The following is a 15,527-nucleotide window of genomic DNA, read 5'->3' as shown; positions in this document are numbered from 1 at the left end:
GTAGTTACACTTGCATTATTATTATTTAGTTTGATTGATTGATTTTGTTTTATTTTGTTGAAACTTATAATTAAAAAATTGATCAATCCGTGCTACCACTTGCAGCAGAGGGCCAGTGAGCAAGTAGGCCATGGCATTGCCGGCTCCGCCTTCTCACCACCACTAGGGTGACCATACGAAAAGGAGGACAGGGCTCCTGTATCTTTAACAGTTGCATAGAAAAGAGAATTTCAGCAGGTTCTTCTGTATGCATGCAGCACCTGGTGAAATTCCCTCTTCATCACAACAGTTAAAGCTACAGGAGCTATACTAGAGCGACCAGATTTAAAAGAGGGCAGGGCACCTGCAGCTTTAACTGTTGTGCTGAAGAGGGAATTTCACCAGGTTCCCCGTATATACAAATGACACCTGCTGAAATTCCTTTTTCAATACAACTGTTAAAGATACAGGAGGCCAGTCCTCCTTTTCATAGGGTCACCCTAACCACCACCCTTGGCTTGGCTAGAGGAAGAGGCAGTGCAAACAAGCAGGTTACAATGAAGAAGAGGATAGCAATTATTATTATTATTATTATTATTATTATTATTATTATTATATCGTTTTGTTACAAAGCGCTGTACATGAAGTAAAATAGGTCAGCTGTTTACAAAATACAATAAATGCAATAGTTCTAATTAAGGTCGGTCAACTGGATTTAAAAGAATATAACAATAAAACTTAAAAAAAAAAACCATATAACGTGTGTCCTGACCACCGCAAGGACCGTCAGCGTGCTCTACCTCAGGAACAACCAGCCAACCCCCTTTATTCAAAGAGGAAGGTTTTCAAACCTATATTTTATTTTATTTACAATATTTATATACCACTCCCCATTGAAAATTTCGGAGCGCTGTACAAGATTAAAAAAAATAAAAACAGAATAAAACACTTCAAAATCGATTTTAAAAGAAGCAAAATGTACAGTGAACCGTGGCTGGTTATTAAGGAAAGGCTTCCAGGAATAATGACGTTTTCAGGAGGCGCTGAAAGGGATACAAAGTTGGCACCTGCCTGACCTCCAGAGGAAGGGAATTCCATAGGAAGGGGGCCACCACGCTGAAGGCTCTTCCCCTGGTGGACTCAAATCGGAGGATGGGTCTATGTGGAACCACCAGGAGCAGGCCCTCGGAGGACCTCAGTGATTGGGCAGGTTGGTAGGGGAGAAGGCGCTCTCACAGGTATCCTGGTCCCAAATTGTTTAGGGCTTTGTACACAAGTACAAGAACCTTAAACCTGGCCCAGTAGCGAATAGGCAGCAAGTGCAGTTCCCTCAGCAGAGGAGTTACATGCTGGAAAGGGGCAGCTCCAGACAACAGCCGAGCTGCAGCATTCTGCACTAGCTTCTTGAACAACTCCCATCTCTCAGTTAACCGCAGTATCAGGGGGAGTGAATTCCACAGCAAAGGGGCTCTTGTTCATGGGTTCCTGCCAGGTCCTGGCCCCTTGGAAGGTGCCCAGCTAAGCCTACCCCTGATACCAGCCCTGGCTCCAATTGTTTGATGATTTTCTTGCAAATGTGCTTTTCTCATTGATTGATAATTTTTTTAGGGTTTTGTTTTTGTTTTTTAGTTTTCTCTCTTTTAGTGTTCACCTTGGATCCTCACCCACCTTGCACCCAACACCATTACAGGACCTAATAGTGCCATCCACAACATCAGGGTTTCATTCCCTTAATCATCTTCCAATGCAATATATGTCCATCTTCTGTCAGCAGTGCCCTTCAGCATGCTCTTCAGAACGCTCTACAGAAAAGAATCTGGCAACAGAAACAGCAATATTCAAAAATACAGTGGAAGAACACTTAAGCCTCCCAGGACACTCTGTCACTGACCTTAAAGTGACCATTGTGGAGCAAAGAAACTTCAAAGGAAGATTAGAGCAAAAAATGGCTGGGTTAGAATTCGTCAGCAGGTTCATTTCCATCACCAGAGGGTTGAATCAGGATAAAGGTTTTTTTATCACACTACATGTATTCGTTGGCTTATCTTGTGCCAGGGTGTTTGTCTTATCTGGAGTAACTCCACCGTTAATGACCATTGTTATTGAGGCAATCGGCATTTTCTGCATTGAATTTCCTTCTGACCTCACTGTTCACTATTCTTTCTCCCCTACATCACCACCCTATGTACTGTATATAAACATGAAACTCTCCCTAATATTCCGTGCATCTGATAAAGTGGCTAAAGTCCACAAAAGCTAATGCCAGAATAAATGTGTCAGCCTTTAAGATGCCACAAAACTCTTTGTAGTTTTTCCTGCCGTAGATGGAGTGAGGCTACCCTCTGGAAATCTAGACTAGGTTTTGATAGATGGGTTCTGCCATGTTATTTTCATATCCTAATTGTTCTTGCGGTTCACTACCAAAGCTGTTTTTAAAATCTCTTTTCATTTTCTAGAAGTATTGTAACATAAAGTCAGTGTATGCCTTATGCATCCGGTGTCTGTGGCGAGGCGCCCCAAGAAAGCCACAAAGGGCCTGTTCAGACAACACACGTTAAGCCATGGTTAGGCCGCTAACCTTTTTGAAGCAAATGGTTAGTGAGTTTGTTTAAAGCGTGGTTGTGGTTAGGATTCGTTCACACAACATGCTAAGCCGTAATATTTAGCACAAAATGTTTAACCACCGTGTCTTAGCGTGTCATCTGAACAGGGTCAAAGAGCCTAGCAAAAAGCCTAGCGTGAGGGCCAAATATGTCTTTAAATCCATATTTATCAGCTATGACTTTTTACAGTTGAGAAGGCGGATGAACCCCAGCCTGGACTTTTTAAAAGTCTCCTACGCTACAGTCCCAATCCGGATATGCGCGTGTGTGGAGTTTATGGAGAGAGAGGCTTGTAACGAGAGAGCACAGACAAATCGTTAAGGACAAACTGCTTCAACACTAGGGTGGCCATATGAAAAGGAGGGCAGGGCTCCTGTACCTTTAGCAGTTGCATAGAAAAGGGAATTTCAGCAGGTGTCATTTGTATGCATGTCGCACCTGGTGAAATTTCCTCCTCATCACAACAGTTAAAACTGCAGGAGCTATACTGCAGCTATACTATGACCAGATTTAAAAGAGGGCAGGGCACCTGCAGCTTTAAATGTTGTGATGAAGAGGAAATTTCACCAGGTTCCCCATATATACAAATAACACCTGCTGAAATTCCCTTTTCAATACAACTGTTAAAGATGCAGGAGCCCTGTCCTCCTTTTCATATGGTCACCCTAGTTTATGGAGAGAGAGGCCTATAACAAGAGAGAGCACAGACAAATCGTTAAGGACAAACTGCTCCAACACGAGGGTGGCCATATGAAAAGGAGGACAGGGCTCCTGTATCTTTAACAGTTGCATAGAAAAGGGAATTTCAACAAGTGTCATTTGTATATATGGAGAACCTGGTGAAATTCCCTCTTCATCACAACAGTTAACGCTGCAGGAGCTATAGTAGAGTGACCAGATTTAAAAGAGGACAGGGCCCCTTCCAACTCTGCTATTCTATGATAAAAATGCCAGGAATATGCTGGTTTTTAGCAATCAGGAGAATTTCACCCTATTCAACACAGAATGCTGGCAAGAAACGTCTAAATCAGGAATATAACAGCAGCCTTGAGCAGCTTATCAACTGATTCTGGCTCCTGACAAAGGATTTAACAATCCGAAACGTTGAGTTTCTTGGATATCAATAAAAGCTTTCCACAAATCTTACAGCACCAGAGCCTGTCTCTCAGCCACACCTATAACAAGAGAGAAACAGGCCTACTTTGTGTGATCAGGAGTTGACAAAGCATTCCATGTTTTCCTAAACTGAATCACCGTCCTCTCTGGAAAATGTCCTGCCTCGCTGAGGTGCTGGAATAGGTCACAAAGCTTACTATCACCTCATATTCTTCCCAGTAAAACCACCCTTCCCAAACCTCATGCCCTCCAGATATTTTGGACTAGGGTGACCCTAGGAAAAGGAGGACAGGGCTCCTGTATCTTTAACAGTTGTGTTGAAAAGGGAATTTCAGCGGGTGTCATTTGTATATATGGGGAACCTGGTGAAATTCCCTCTTCATCACAACAGTTAAAGCTGCAGGTGCCCTGTCCTCTTTTAAATCTGGTCACTCTAGTATAGCTCCTGCAGCTTTAACTGTTGTGATGAAGAGGGAATTTCACCAGGTGCTGCATGCATACAAAGGAACCTGCTGAAATTCTCTTTTCTATACAACTGTTAAAGATACAGGAGCCCTGTCCTCCTTTTCATAGGGTCACCCTAGTTTGGACTTCAACTTCCATGAGCTCCAGCCAGCATGGCCAATAGTCAGGAATGCTGGGAGCTGTAGTCCAAAACATCTGTTGGGCACTGTATTGGGGAAAGCTGCAGAAGACTGAGATGGCTGGGACATTAGCAAAGCCATGGAGGACAAAGGCCTGTTTCAGTGAAGGCAGCCAGTAAAAATAAAGAGGTGAAGACCACAAGAGGGAATGAGGAAGAAGGGGGCTATGTTGGCTGGCTTGTTAGCCTTACTTCTCCCTCTCATGGGGTAGGCCACAGCCTGTGCCATTGTTTGGAAAGAGTTCTGGTTAACTAGGGTGACCATATGAAAAGGAGGACAGGGCTCCTGTATCTTTAACAGTTGTATTGAAAAGGGAATTTTAGCAGTGGTGTCATTTATATATATGGAGAACCTGGTGAAATTTCCTCTTCATCACAACAGTTAAAGCTGCAGGAGCCCTGCCCTCTTTTAAATCTGGTCACTCTCGTATAGCGCCTGCAGCTTTAACTGTTGTAATGAAGAGGGAATTTCACCAGGTTCTCCATATATACAAATGACACCAGCTGAAATTCCCTTTTCTATGCAACTGTTAAAGATACAGGAGCCCTGTCCTCCTTTTCATATGGTCACCCTAGGTTAACACACCTAAAAAAGAAGATGTTTGTGTTGGGAAAATAGCAACTAAAATGGTCAAAGGGCTGAAGCAACTCCCCCATGAGGAAGGTCACAACATCTGGGGCTGTTTAGCTTAGAAAAAAGGTTAGTGAGGTGTACCAAATTATGCATAATGTGGAGAAGGTGGATAGGGAGACATTTTTTTCTCCTTCTCTTATAATACTAGAACCAAATGGGCTCATCCCATAAAGTTAAATGATGGGAGATTCAGGACGTATGAATGGAAGGACTAGACTATAGCTAGAGTGTCCAGATACAAAAGAGGGCAGGGCTCCTGCAGCTTTAACTGTTGTGATGAAGAGGGAATTTCACCAGGTGCTGCATGGGTACAAATGAGAACTGCTGAAATTCCCTTTTCTATGCAACTGTTAAAGACACAGGAGCCCTGTCCTCCTTTTCATATGGTCACCCCAGTAATTGGAACAGAATGGGAAACAACCCTTGATTAGCGTGTCGTCCGAACTCAGCCAAGGTGTGCCCCCGTGTGCGGCTTTCGCCGGACGCGTTTCGAAAGGGTTAATCTGAGCGAGCTCTGCTTCCTAGAGAAGGCCAGCTGGAGAGAAAGAGATGAAAAGAATGAGCAGCCGATGCCCCTTTTTCCTGTAAAGGGAGGAGGGAGATTGGCTTTGAATTTCTTTACAGCTGCAGAAAGAGGAGGAGGAGGAGGAGGAAGAAAAAGAAGCTCAGCTAAGAAGGTGAATGGAGGGGGCGGCAGGCAGAGGATAGAGGGAGGAGAAGATTTCTCTCCACCCCTGAACCAAAAAACCCATTCCTTGCAGATTAGGCGAAAGAGGAAGACCCTTTTTGTCTAATATTCAAAGGGATGTTAGGGGTTATCCATGTAGTTTTGTATAGGGTGGATTGTGGGGTGGGGTGCTTTGCAATCCCATATGGACTCCCTCCCCCCCCCCCAGCAGCCTCTCCCAGCCTGGTGCCCTCCAGATGTTTTGGACTTTAACTCCCATCAGCCCCGCCAGCAGGGCCAATGTTTAGGAATGCTGGGAGTTGTAGTCCAAAACATCTGACCTATATGGACCTCCTTCCAGCAGCATCTCCCAGCCTGGTGCCCTCTAGTTGTTTTGGACTTCAGCTCCCATCAGCCCTGGGCAGTAGGACCACTGGTCAGGAATGCTGGGAGTTGTAGTCTGAAACATCTGACCCGTATGGACCTCCCTCCAGCAGCCTCTCCCAGCCTGGTCCCCTCTAGATGTTTTGGACTTCGACTCCCATCAGCCCTGGCCAGCAGGACCAATGGTTAGAAATGCTGGGAGTTGTCATCCAAAAGAACTGGTGAAGACTGCCTTACAGACTGGCAGATGCGCTCTCTCTCTCTCTCTCTCTCTCTCTCTCTCTCTCTCTCTCTCTCTGTGTGTGTGTGTGTGTGTGTGTGTGTGAAGTGGATCGTGGTCAGGCCCATCTTTTAATGTACCACAGGAACTCTTCATCTTTTTGCAACTTTCTGTAAGGGTAAATGGGTAAGGCAGTCCTGTGCATGTCTACTCAAGAGAAGTAAGCCCCATTGAGTTCAGCAGGACTTGCTACTCAAGAGAAGTAAGCCCCATTAAATTCAGTAGGGCTTGCTACTCAAGAGAAATAAGCCCCATTGAGTTCAATAGGACTTCCACCTAGAGTGACCCTATGAAAAGGAGGGCAGGACTCCTGTATCTTTAACAGTTGCATAGAAAAGTGATTTTCAGCAGGTGTCATTTGTATATATGGAGAACCTGGTGAAATTCCCTCTTCATCACAACAGTTAAAGCTGCAGGAGCTATACTAGAGTGACCAGATTTAAAAGAGGGCAGGGCTCCTGCAACTTTAACTGTTGCGATGAAGAGGAAATTTCACCAGGTTCCCCACATATACAAATGACACCTGCTGAAATTTCCTTTTCAATACAGCTGTTAAAGATATAGGAGCCCTGTCCTCCTTTTCATATGGTCACCTTACACAAAATAGTTAATGGAATGCATTAAGATTCAGAAATTTCCTGACTATTGAACATGTTTTAAGTATAATTTCTGGATGTTGGTGTGGATGTATTTTGGGAGGCTTAGTTTCTAAAGGTTTTCTGTAAAAAAGAGGGGGGAAACATTGAGGTGATGCCGGTGACTGAAGGAATAATTGTAACTTTTTCCTGTTGCCATATTATTATTATTATTAATTTATTTTAGTGGTGCTAACCCTACTGGGGGTTGACCATTTATCTGAGTCAATTCTCTATTTTCCAGGCAGGAGTTTAGTACCGCTGTTTAGCTCGCTGTCGCGTATTCTAGAGCTTGCCTCAGCATGAAAATGGAAGAGCAAACTCCCTCAGCCCGGAGGCAAGGAGAAACTTCGGAAGGGGCAGGGAAAATTCAACACGGCCTCCAGAAGGCTGCAAGTCGCAAAGCCAGGGCAGATTTGGAGGGAGGAAGCGACCCCTGTGAAGCAATGCATTCTGGGAATACTGGGGGACCCTTCAAAAGGGCCGCCCCACGTCAGGTGAAGAAGGAATCAGAGCAGGGCTTGGCGCGTTGCTGGGAAACCCAGTGGCAGGACTTCCTGAAGACGGTGGAGTCCCCTCACTCGGGTTGGGGGGCATCACAGTCGCCGGAAGAGCCCACCCCGTGGGACGACGCCAAGGCCTTCCTGGCCAACTTCGAGCAAGTGGCCCAGGCCTGCCGGTGGCCCAGGGAAGAGTGGTCATCCCGACTCTGGCCAGCCCTCAGCGGAGAAGCCGAGCAGGCCTTTCAGAGGATGGAGAGGCAAGACAGAGAGGATTATGGGAAAGTGAAGGCGGCCATCTTGAGAGGGGACGCGCTGAGGAGAGAGAAGCAGCGTCAACATTTCAGGCATTTTTGCTACCAGGAGGCCGAGGGGCCAACCGGCGCTTACAGCCAGCTCCAGGAGCTTTGCCAGGGATGGCTGAAGGTGGAGAGACACTCCAAGGAGCAGATCCTGGAGCTGCTGATCCTGGAGCAGTTCCTGGCCATCCTGCCGTCAGAGATCCAGAGCAGGGTCAGGGAATATAGCCCGGAGACGTGCTCTCAGGCGGTGGCCCTGGCTGAGGATTTTGTGCTAAGCCAGCGAGAGGCCGACCATTATGAAAACGAGGTGAAGTCATGTCACTGGGATTGTAGGGTGACCATATGGAAAGGAGGACTGGGCTCCTGTACCTTTAACAGTTGCATAGAAAAGGGAATTTCCGCAGGTGTCATTGTTATGCATGCAGCACCTGGCGAAATCCCCTCTTCATCATAACTGTTAAAACTGGAGGAGCCCTGTGTGGAGGAACCCAAAAGGGTGGTTCCCCTTTTGTTCGCTGAGTGATGGTCAAAGACTCTCAAGACACAATTTCTCTCTCTTTAGAAAAGGTTTATAACGAGCAGCCTGCAGTGCTGCAAGGTGGCAACCCCTAGAGGACCTGAAGGACTGCCCGCTAATTTCAGGAAAGACTAACTTATTTTTATTTATTTATTTATTTATTAAAAATGGTAAGCGTTAAAAGTATACAAAATTTAAAAACCATCAAAAACATTAAAAAACAGTATTAAAACAACAGTATCCATTTAAAAACAGCAATTCTGGGGTCCATTAAAAATAAACTTAACATTGTTAAATGCTGTTAAAATGCCTGGGGGAAGAGAAAAGTCTTGACCTGGCGCCGAAAAGATAACAATGTTGGCGGCAGGCGAGCCTCATCGGGGAGATCGTTCCACAGTCGGTGGGCCACCACTGAAAAGGCCCTCTCCCTTGTTCCCATGAGTAGGCACTTGGAGGAGGACCTTAGATGTTGATAGGGTCAGTTCCCCCTAGAAACAATGGCAGAACCTTCCAGCCAATCATAATACAGTTTTGCAATACAGTAACCAATGATAGACAAGGCATTTATGCACGTGCAGAGTGCAAATAATTCTAAGACCAAAAAAAAAATACATAGATGGGTATTGCAATCATTTAAGCAACCATACATACATCTGTTTCTTTTTTGTGGTTTAGCTTGCTTTGAAAATATCTCACTCCACCCTCTAACTGTTTCTGTTAAGACACCGTCCTGTGACATGTATTTCAACATAGACCATCAGTTGTGAAAGTGGTTGCAGTCTTAATATATGTTAGTTACGCTGAAAGCATAAATCTTATGATTTATAATGAAAAGGCCAAAGCAGTTTATTTTCTTATACCTGTGGGCATAGGTAAAAAGATGCCACCCATCTTGATTTCCTCGACACCTGCCCATTTTTATATCTGGTTACGCTGAGCAGGGCGTCCGGGGAGTCGGAACGCACTCAGCCTCCTGGACGTCAGCTTATTTCCTTCAAGTTGGGCCAACTCCATGTGCATCAAGTCGAGCCAGTTCGTGGATTTTCCGGATGTTGTGTTTTTATCTTTTTGCAGGAATGAACATTTCCACAAATTTTGCTTCTTCAGTACACATGATTTGCACAAATTTCGGCTGTGGGTTGTGTAATTGGCTCACCTTTTGGCTGTCATTTGCTCAGATGGCGGCGGCTGAAATTGGCGCACATTGCAGGTGCGATGTGTGCAAATTTCTGTGAATGAAAAAAAAACCACCTGAAAACGTTCCCGCATTTGGGGGGGGAAACGGGGGACACCATGAAAATCCCCAAATGGGTTGCCACTGCTTTGGCGCCGAGGTGGGTCAGGCAACCCCCAAAGCACCTCCAAGCAGAATCGAGGCTGCTTCAGGGGCTCCGAACCGGCCTCCGAGGTGGATCGGGGGTGTGCACAGCCCTAGTCTTTTGCAGATTCAGGAATTTCCTGACAATTGAGCATGTTTTAAGTTTCACTGCTTTCTGGCTGTTGGTGTGGATGTATTTTGGTAGGCTCAGTTTCTGGTGGTTTTCTGTATAGTTTTTGGATGTGATGCCGGTGACTGATGTGACTAACAGAATAATTGTGACCTTTTCCTCTTGCCATATTTCTTTGACTTCCATGGCCAGTGGTGTATATTTTTCTCTCTTTTCCTCTTCCTTTTCAACAACATTTTTGTCATTCGATATTGCTATGCCGATGAGGTATGTGTGTTGTTGTTTTGTCTATGACCGTTCTGTCTGGTTGGTTGTAAGGTATTGTTCTGTCAGTATGAATTGTTCTATCCCAGTATATTTTATGCTCTGCATTTTCCAAGATTGTTTCGAGTGAATATGTATAGTATGGTGTAGGTTGTTTGATAAGGTTGAATTTGATGGCCAGTTGTTGGTGAATTATTTTTGCAGCTGTATTGTGTCTGTCCGTATAGTCCATTCCTGCCAGAATTTTACATCCTTCTGTTACATGGTTTATTGTTTCTTGGAATTGGCATTTCCTGCATAGGTCTGTTATCTTTTCTGATGTATTTTTGGTAGTTCTTGGTTGCTATAACTTGATCCTGTATAGCATTATTATTATTATTATTATTATTAATAATAATAATAATAATAATAATAATAATAATAACAATTTATTACAATTATAAATATATCATTATACATCACTATTATTATAAATCATTATTATGAAGTTCCTAACATCTTATATCGGCCTTCATCAACATGGGGCCCTCTGGATGTTTGGGATTACACCTCTCGTAAGACCAAGCGACCAGGGATGATAGGAGCAGTAGTCCCCAATATCTGGAAGGGACCACCTTGGGCGGAGAGTGTCCTATGTAGTAATAGAGAGCTCATTGCTTGAGTCTGGATCCTTAACTTAGCCAAAACAGCACCACCCATGTGCAAGAAGGAGGCATCTGTAAGGTCAAGGGCACCTCAAGATTGCAAGAAGGCCACACACAAAAACATTAGGGGGGGGGAGGGGAAACCAAAAGTGGGAGAAGAGACGGACCCCAAAACAATTCTATGAGGGCTGAGCGTGCTCAGTCGGCTCAGAATGCTGGCTGACTGTTGAGGAGAAGGAACGGTATATTGGAAAAGGGCATGGCTGGCTTTTTTGGTTCAAGTCCCACTTGTGTTTATTTATTTCTTAAACATGGTCCTGGTTTCTCAACTGTACATAGCAATGGAGCTCCTAGATTCAGGGCGAGAGACCCTGAACACCCTTCCACCCCAAATTCTCTCTCCCAACCCTGTCGTTCTACACTGACAGAGTTCCTCTGTGCCTATTGCAGGTAGCCTTTGAGGAGGAGGCTGCGGGCTCCTCTGAAATGGGCCGGGATCCGTCTGAGATCGAGCAGAGCCATCTGGGCCTAGAAACCAAGCAGGAAGAAGAAGATGGGGAGTCCATTCTGCTGGGTAAGGATGTCTCACTTTGAATGTTGGATCCCACTGCGTACACCAGTTGCTGGGGAACATGAACACACACCGCTACGTGGAATGGAGTGGACAGACACCTCCCTCTGGGGGCTATTGGGGTGCACCATGGTAAGGGTGTAGGGGTGCCAGTGAATGTGGCTTCACTCAGACAGGGTGGGCATAATTCTGACAAGGCTTCACTGTATCAAACAAAGGGATATTCGGTAGTAAATAGAGAACTGTTTTTATTGATCTGAGGTGTCGTTTCTCCAGTTGGTTTGGTTTGGCTTTCTCTCTTTATTTCAGTAGGTGATGTGTGGGAGAGCGAGGACGAGGAGGATCTCCCTGGGATGTCATCCGAAACAGGCACACATGAGGTGTTGAAAGAGAACTTCTGGAATCAAGACGGATCAGAATGTCAGGAGGGGATTCACCTAGAGAAGGGGAACAATAAAGACATTCCTTGTCAGGATGGGGACTTCCATGAAATCATAATTCAAGACGACGAACAAACAGAGAAGAGAAGGAGTAAGTGCCTCAGTGCACACTGGAGAATCCACACAGGGGAAAAACCCAGCAAAAGCTTAATGTTTGGGAAGAGCTTTAATCAGCACAGAAACATGACGGAATATCAAATGCTCCACTCCGGGGTGAAGCCATATAAATGCCTGGAATGTGGAAAGAGTTTCAGTCAGAGCACACACCTTACTTCACATCAAAGAATACACACAGGGGAGAGGCCATACAGTTGCGCAAATTGTAGCAAGAGCTTCAATCAGAGCACCAGCCTTATTCAACATCAAAGAATCCACACTGGTGAGAAACCCTATAAATGCTCTGAGTGTGGAAAGAGCTTCCGTCATAGCACAAGCCTTACGTCACATCAAAGAATCCACACAGGGGAGAAACCATACAAATGTTCTGATTGTGGGAAGGGCTTCTGTAATCAATCCGGCCTTATTAACCATAAGACAATCCACACAGGGGAGAGGCCATATAAATGCCTGGAGTGTGGGAAAAGTTTTAGTCAGAGCACACACCTGACTTCACATCAAAGAATCCACACAGGGGAGAGACCGTATAAATGTTCAGACTGTAACAAGACCTTTTGCGATCAATCGGGTCTTGTGAAACATCAAAGGATTCACACCGGGCAGAAGCCATATAAATGCTTGGCATGCGGAAAGAGCTTCAGTCAGAGCACAAACCTTATCAGACACCAGAGAATTCACACAGGGGGCGAAGCACCCATATTGATGTCAACATACCCATAAGGCAGCAGAAAGGCCCCTGTTCCAAATGCCTTTGGTTTCCAAGACTTGGAAGTTATAGTTTTATCAAATATGGTCCCTTCAGTAGTTGCTACTTTGTGGAAATCCCTGTGTCAGGCTTGTGACTCATTTGTGGTTTTAACTGGTTAGTTTCAATTGCATGTTTTAATTAATGAGTTTTAACGGTCAAAATACTTTAATTCGTGTTTTATTATTTTATGTAAACTGCCTAGCGAATACTTCTGGATCGGGAGTGGAAATTATGTCACAAAATAGTTGGGTGTATGGAATGTGCTCCAATCAGAGCTCTTGTCTAAATTCACATGAAAGAATGTACGCGGGGGGGGGGGGAGGAATAGATACATAAATCAAGCTTCCCCCCGCCCTGCAACACACATTGGTGTTCTTTACACAAGAAGAGCTAACTCATTCTCAACAGTTGAATGTGGGTTGTTGTTAACCTGTGGGTTGTTAGTTGAACCATGGGTTAGTGTGTTGTCCAAACCCAGAACATTTTCTGTGAGGTGGCTTGTTAACCACCCAGACTGTTGGGGAAATACCCCAACCTGATAGGGAAGGAACCACTCCACGACCGATCCAGGCACAGAGACTCCTTTATTAGATGGATGCGCAGAGGAGACAGCTCTTACCTGATAGAAATCGATGGCAGAAACTCTCTAACCATCATCCCCAGCCACATACATTTATAACCTTTCAAGCCCCTCGATGCGTTATACAAGAGTCCCTCCTCCCATCTTCTACTGATTACATATTTTCTACATTTTCCATAAACTAACCTTTTTACGAAAAACTATGTTTCAGGTTATGGCAACTGTGTCCCTGGTATGTAACTTCTTGAACTTTTGATAAGGCCCCTGCCACGGTCGACCAAGGATGTCTCCAGCCAGCTGCAAGACACTCCTGAGTGCCCATTGGGGGTAGGGGTCTTGTTGATAAGGCTTGGAGGTCCCTCTATGTCTGGAGCCAGTTCTGGGCTCCACAGTTCAAGAAGGATGCAGACAAGCTGGAGCATGTTCAGAGGAGGGCAACCAGGACGCCCAGGGGTGTGGAAACAAAGCCCTGTGAGGAGAGACCGAAAGAACTGGGCATATTTAGCCTGGAGAAGAGAAGATTGAGGGGAGACATGAGAGCACTCTTCAAATACTTAAAAGGTTGTCACACAGAGGAGGGCCAGGATCTCTTCTCGATCCTCCCAGAGTGCACGACATTGGCAATTCAGCATCTGTGGCTAAGAAGGCGATTCTCACCTAAAGAGATCCACACCATTGAAGAGGATAACGCCAGAATGGCACATTTATTGATGTTTACACAGATTCAAAAGTACAAGCTAGTTTAAGGGGAGCAAATGGAGACTTAAAAGTAGTTTCAAGACTTTTAAGGTCCTCCTTTCCATAGGGTCACCCTATAATCCCAGTGACATGATCTCGTTTTCATAATGGTCAGCCTCTCGCTGGCTCAGCACAAAATCCTCAGCCAGGGCCACTACCTAGCGTGACCATATGAAAAGGAGGACAGGGCTCCTGTATCTTTAACAGTTACATAGAAAAGGGAATTTCAGCAGGTATCATTTGTATGCATTGAGCACCTGGTGAAATTCCCTCTTCATCACAACAGTTAAAGCTGCAGGAGCCCTGCCCTCTTTTGTTGTAAACCGCCCAGAGAGCTTCAGCTATGGGGCGGTATATAAATGTAATAAATAAATAAATAAATATTGTATCTGGACACACTTGCTATACTTTAATGGTTGTGATGAAGAGGGAATTTCACCAGGTGCTGCATGCATACAAACAACACCTGCTGAAATTCCCTTTTCAATACAACTGAAAGATACAGGAGCCCTGTCCTCGTTTTCATAGGGTCACCCTACCACTCCCTGAGAGTACGTCTCCGGCTTACATTCCCTGACCCTGCTTTTTCATAGGGTTACCCTAATATTGCTGACATTTACATATTGCTGGAAGTACAACCACCCATGGAAAGGGTCCTGTTGTGGGGGACAGCTGGGGTGGCAGGTACAACTTCAACGTTTTAAGCATTATTTAATCATCCTGGGGGGTTGTGGCAGAAGTTCATTAATAACACTGCATACAATGACAGCATTTTGCTGTAAGTCATTCTCAGCCGCCACCCCACTCCCGGCAATATTTCAGGATAAATATGTGGATAACACTGGACTATATTCCAGGATTGCCGTAAGGCACTTCAGCCCCTCCTGCAATGTTTCAGGAATCCTATGCGGATTATAACACTGGACCACATTGCAAAGTTGTTGTAAGCGTCTCTGCCAACCTCCGCCATAATGCACATTTTATTTCTCCCAGCCTCTCATTGGTCATACATGCCGGACAATTTAAAATAATTTTTTTAAAAAAATACAAACCATTTTTTTTTAATTTCTCCAAAAATTCATATTCCCCACCCCCCATGGAGGAAGATGTAGGTAAGAAAAAGAACATGCATGTGGGGAGGGGCTTCTCTAGGGCTGGGGGTGGGTTGGACTGCTGCTTAATCACAGCTAGTCTTACTTTGTTTGTTTTTTTCATTGAAAAAACTGTCCGCCCCTCTAATCAGATTCACCATGCAGTCCTAAACTTGTGTAGTCATCAGTAAGCCACATTGAGTTCAGTGGGACTTACTCTCAGAGAAGTGTGTATAAAATTGCAGCCAACTCAAAAGATCACCAAAAAGTGTGCAAGCTTTTGAGAAGAGATCTGATGAAGAGATCTGTAGATCTCTAAAGCTGGCACCATTTTCGTGATCCTTGACTTGGCCTACTGCGGATTTTGTCATTTTTCTTATAGCCATCATAGCTGCCTTGGGTTGTTGTTTTTAATAAAATTGCAGCCTCACGCACCATTAAATAACTCCTTTTTTTAAAAAAAAAAATAGCCTAGGAGTCTGATCCTCAGACAAAGAGATTGTCAGTCTAAATTTTGTACGTCTATGATGCAAAGGGAGGGTGTCTCTGAGCAAAGGGTAAAGAGAAGAGGTGTGGGAGGGACAGAGCAAGCAAACAAATAAAAATCCAAGCCCACCTTGCCTACT

General features: G+C 44.8%; 1 protein-coding gene across 1 annotated transcript; it reads left to right on the top strand.

Moving 5' to 3' along the window:
• The first annotated feature begins 5,571 nt into the window (after positions 1–5,571).
• On the top strand, positions 5,572–12,591 carry LOC134396185 (zinc finger protein 397-like). Its single transcript, XM_063122590.1, has 4 exons — positions 5,572–5,652; positions 7,186–8,050; positions 11,067–11,190; positions 11,497–12,591. Exons 2-4 carry the CDS (start codon positions 7,244–7,246, stop codon positions 12,462–12,464), a joined length of 1,899 nt encoding a protein of 632 aa, XP_062978660.1. The 5' UTR covers positions 5,572–5,652; positions 7,186–7,243; the 3' UTR covers positions 12,465–12,591.
• The last annotated feature ends 2,936 nt before the right edge of the window (positions 12,592–15,527 follow it).

The sequence above is a fragment of the Elgaria multicarinata genome, chromosome 3 (genome assembly GCF_023053635.1).
Source record: "Elgaria multicarinata webbii isolate HBS135686 ecotype San Diego chromosome 3, rElgMul1.1.pri, whole genome shotgun sequence".
Taxonomy (NCBI): domain Eukaryota; kingdom Metazoa; phylum Chordata; class Lepidosauria; order Squamata; family Anguidae; genus Elgaria; species Elgaria multicarinata.
The sequence above is the reverse complement of the archived record's forward strand: the minus strand, read 5'-3'. Positions and strand labels throughout refer to the sequence as shown.

Coding starts and splice junctions, on each gene's coding strand:
- LOC134396185 (XM_063122590.1), top strand. CDS start 7,244: ATGAAAATGGAAGAGCAAACTCCCTCAGCCCGGAGGCAAGGAGAAACT. Junction 8,051..11,066: donor CCGACCATTATGAAAACGAG/GTGAAGTCATGT, acceptor TGCCTATTGCAG/GTAGCCTTTGAGGAGGAGGC. Junction 11,191..11,496: donor TGGGGAGTCCATTCTGCTGG/GTAAGGATGTCT, acceptor TCTTTATTTCAG/TAGGTGATGTGTGGGAGAGC.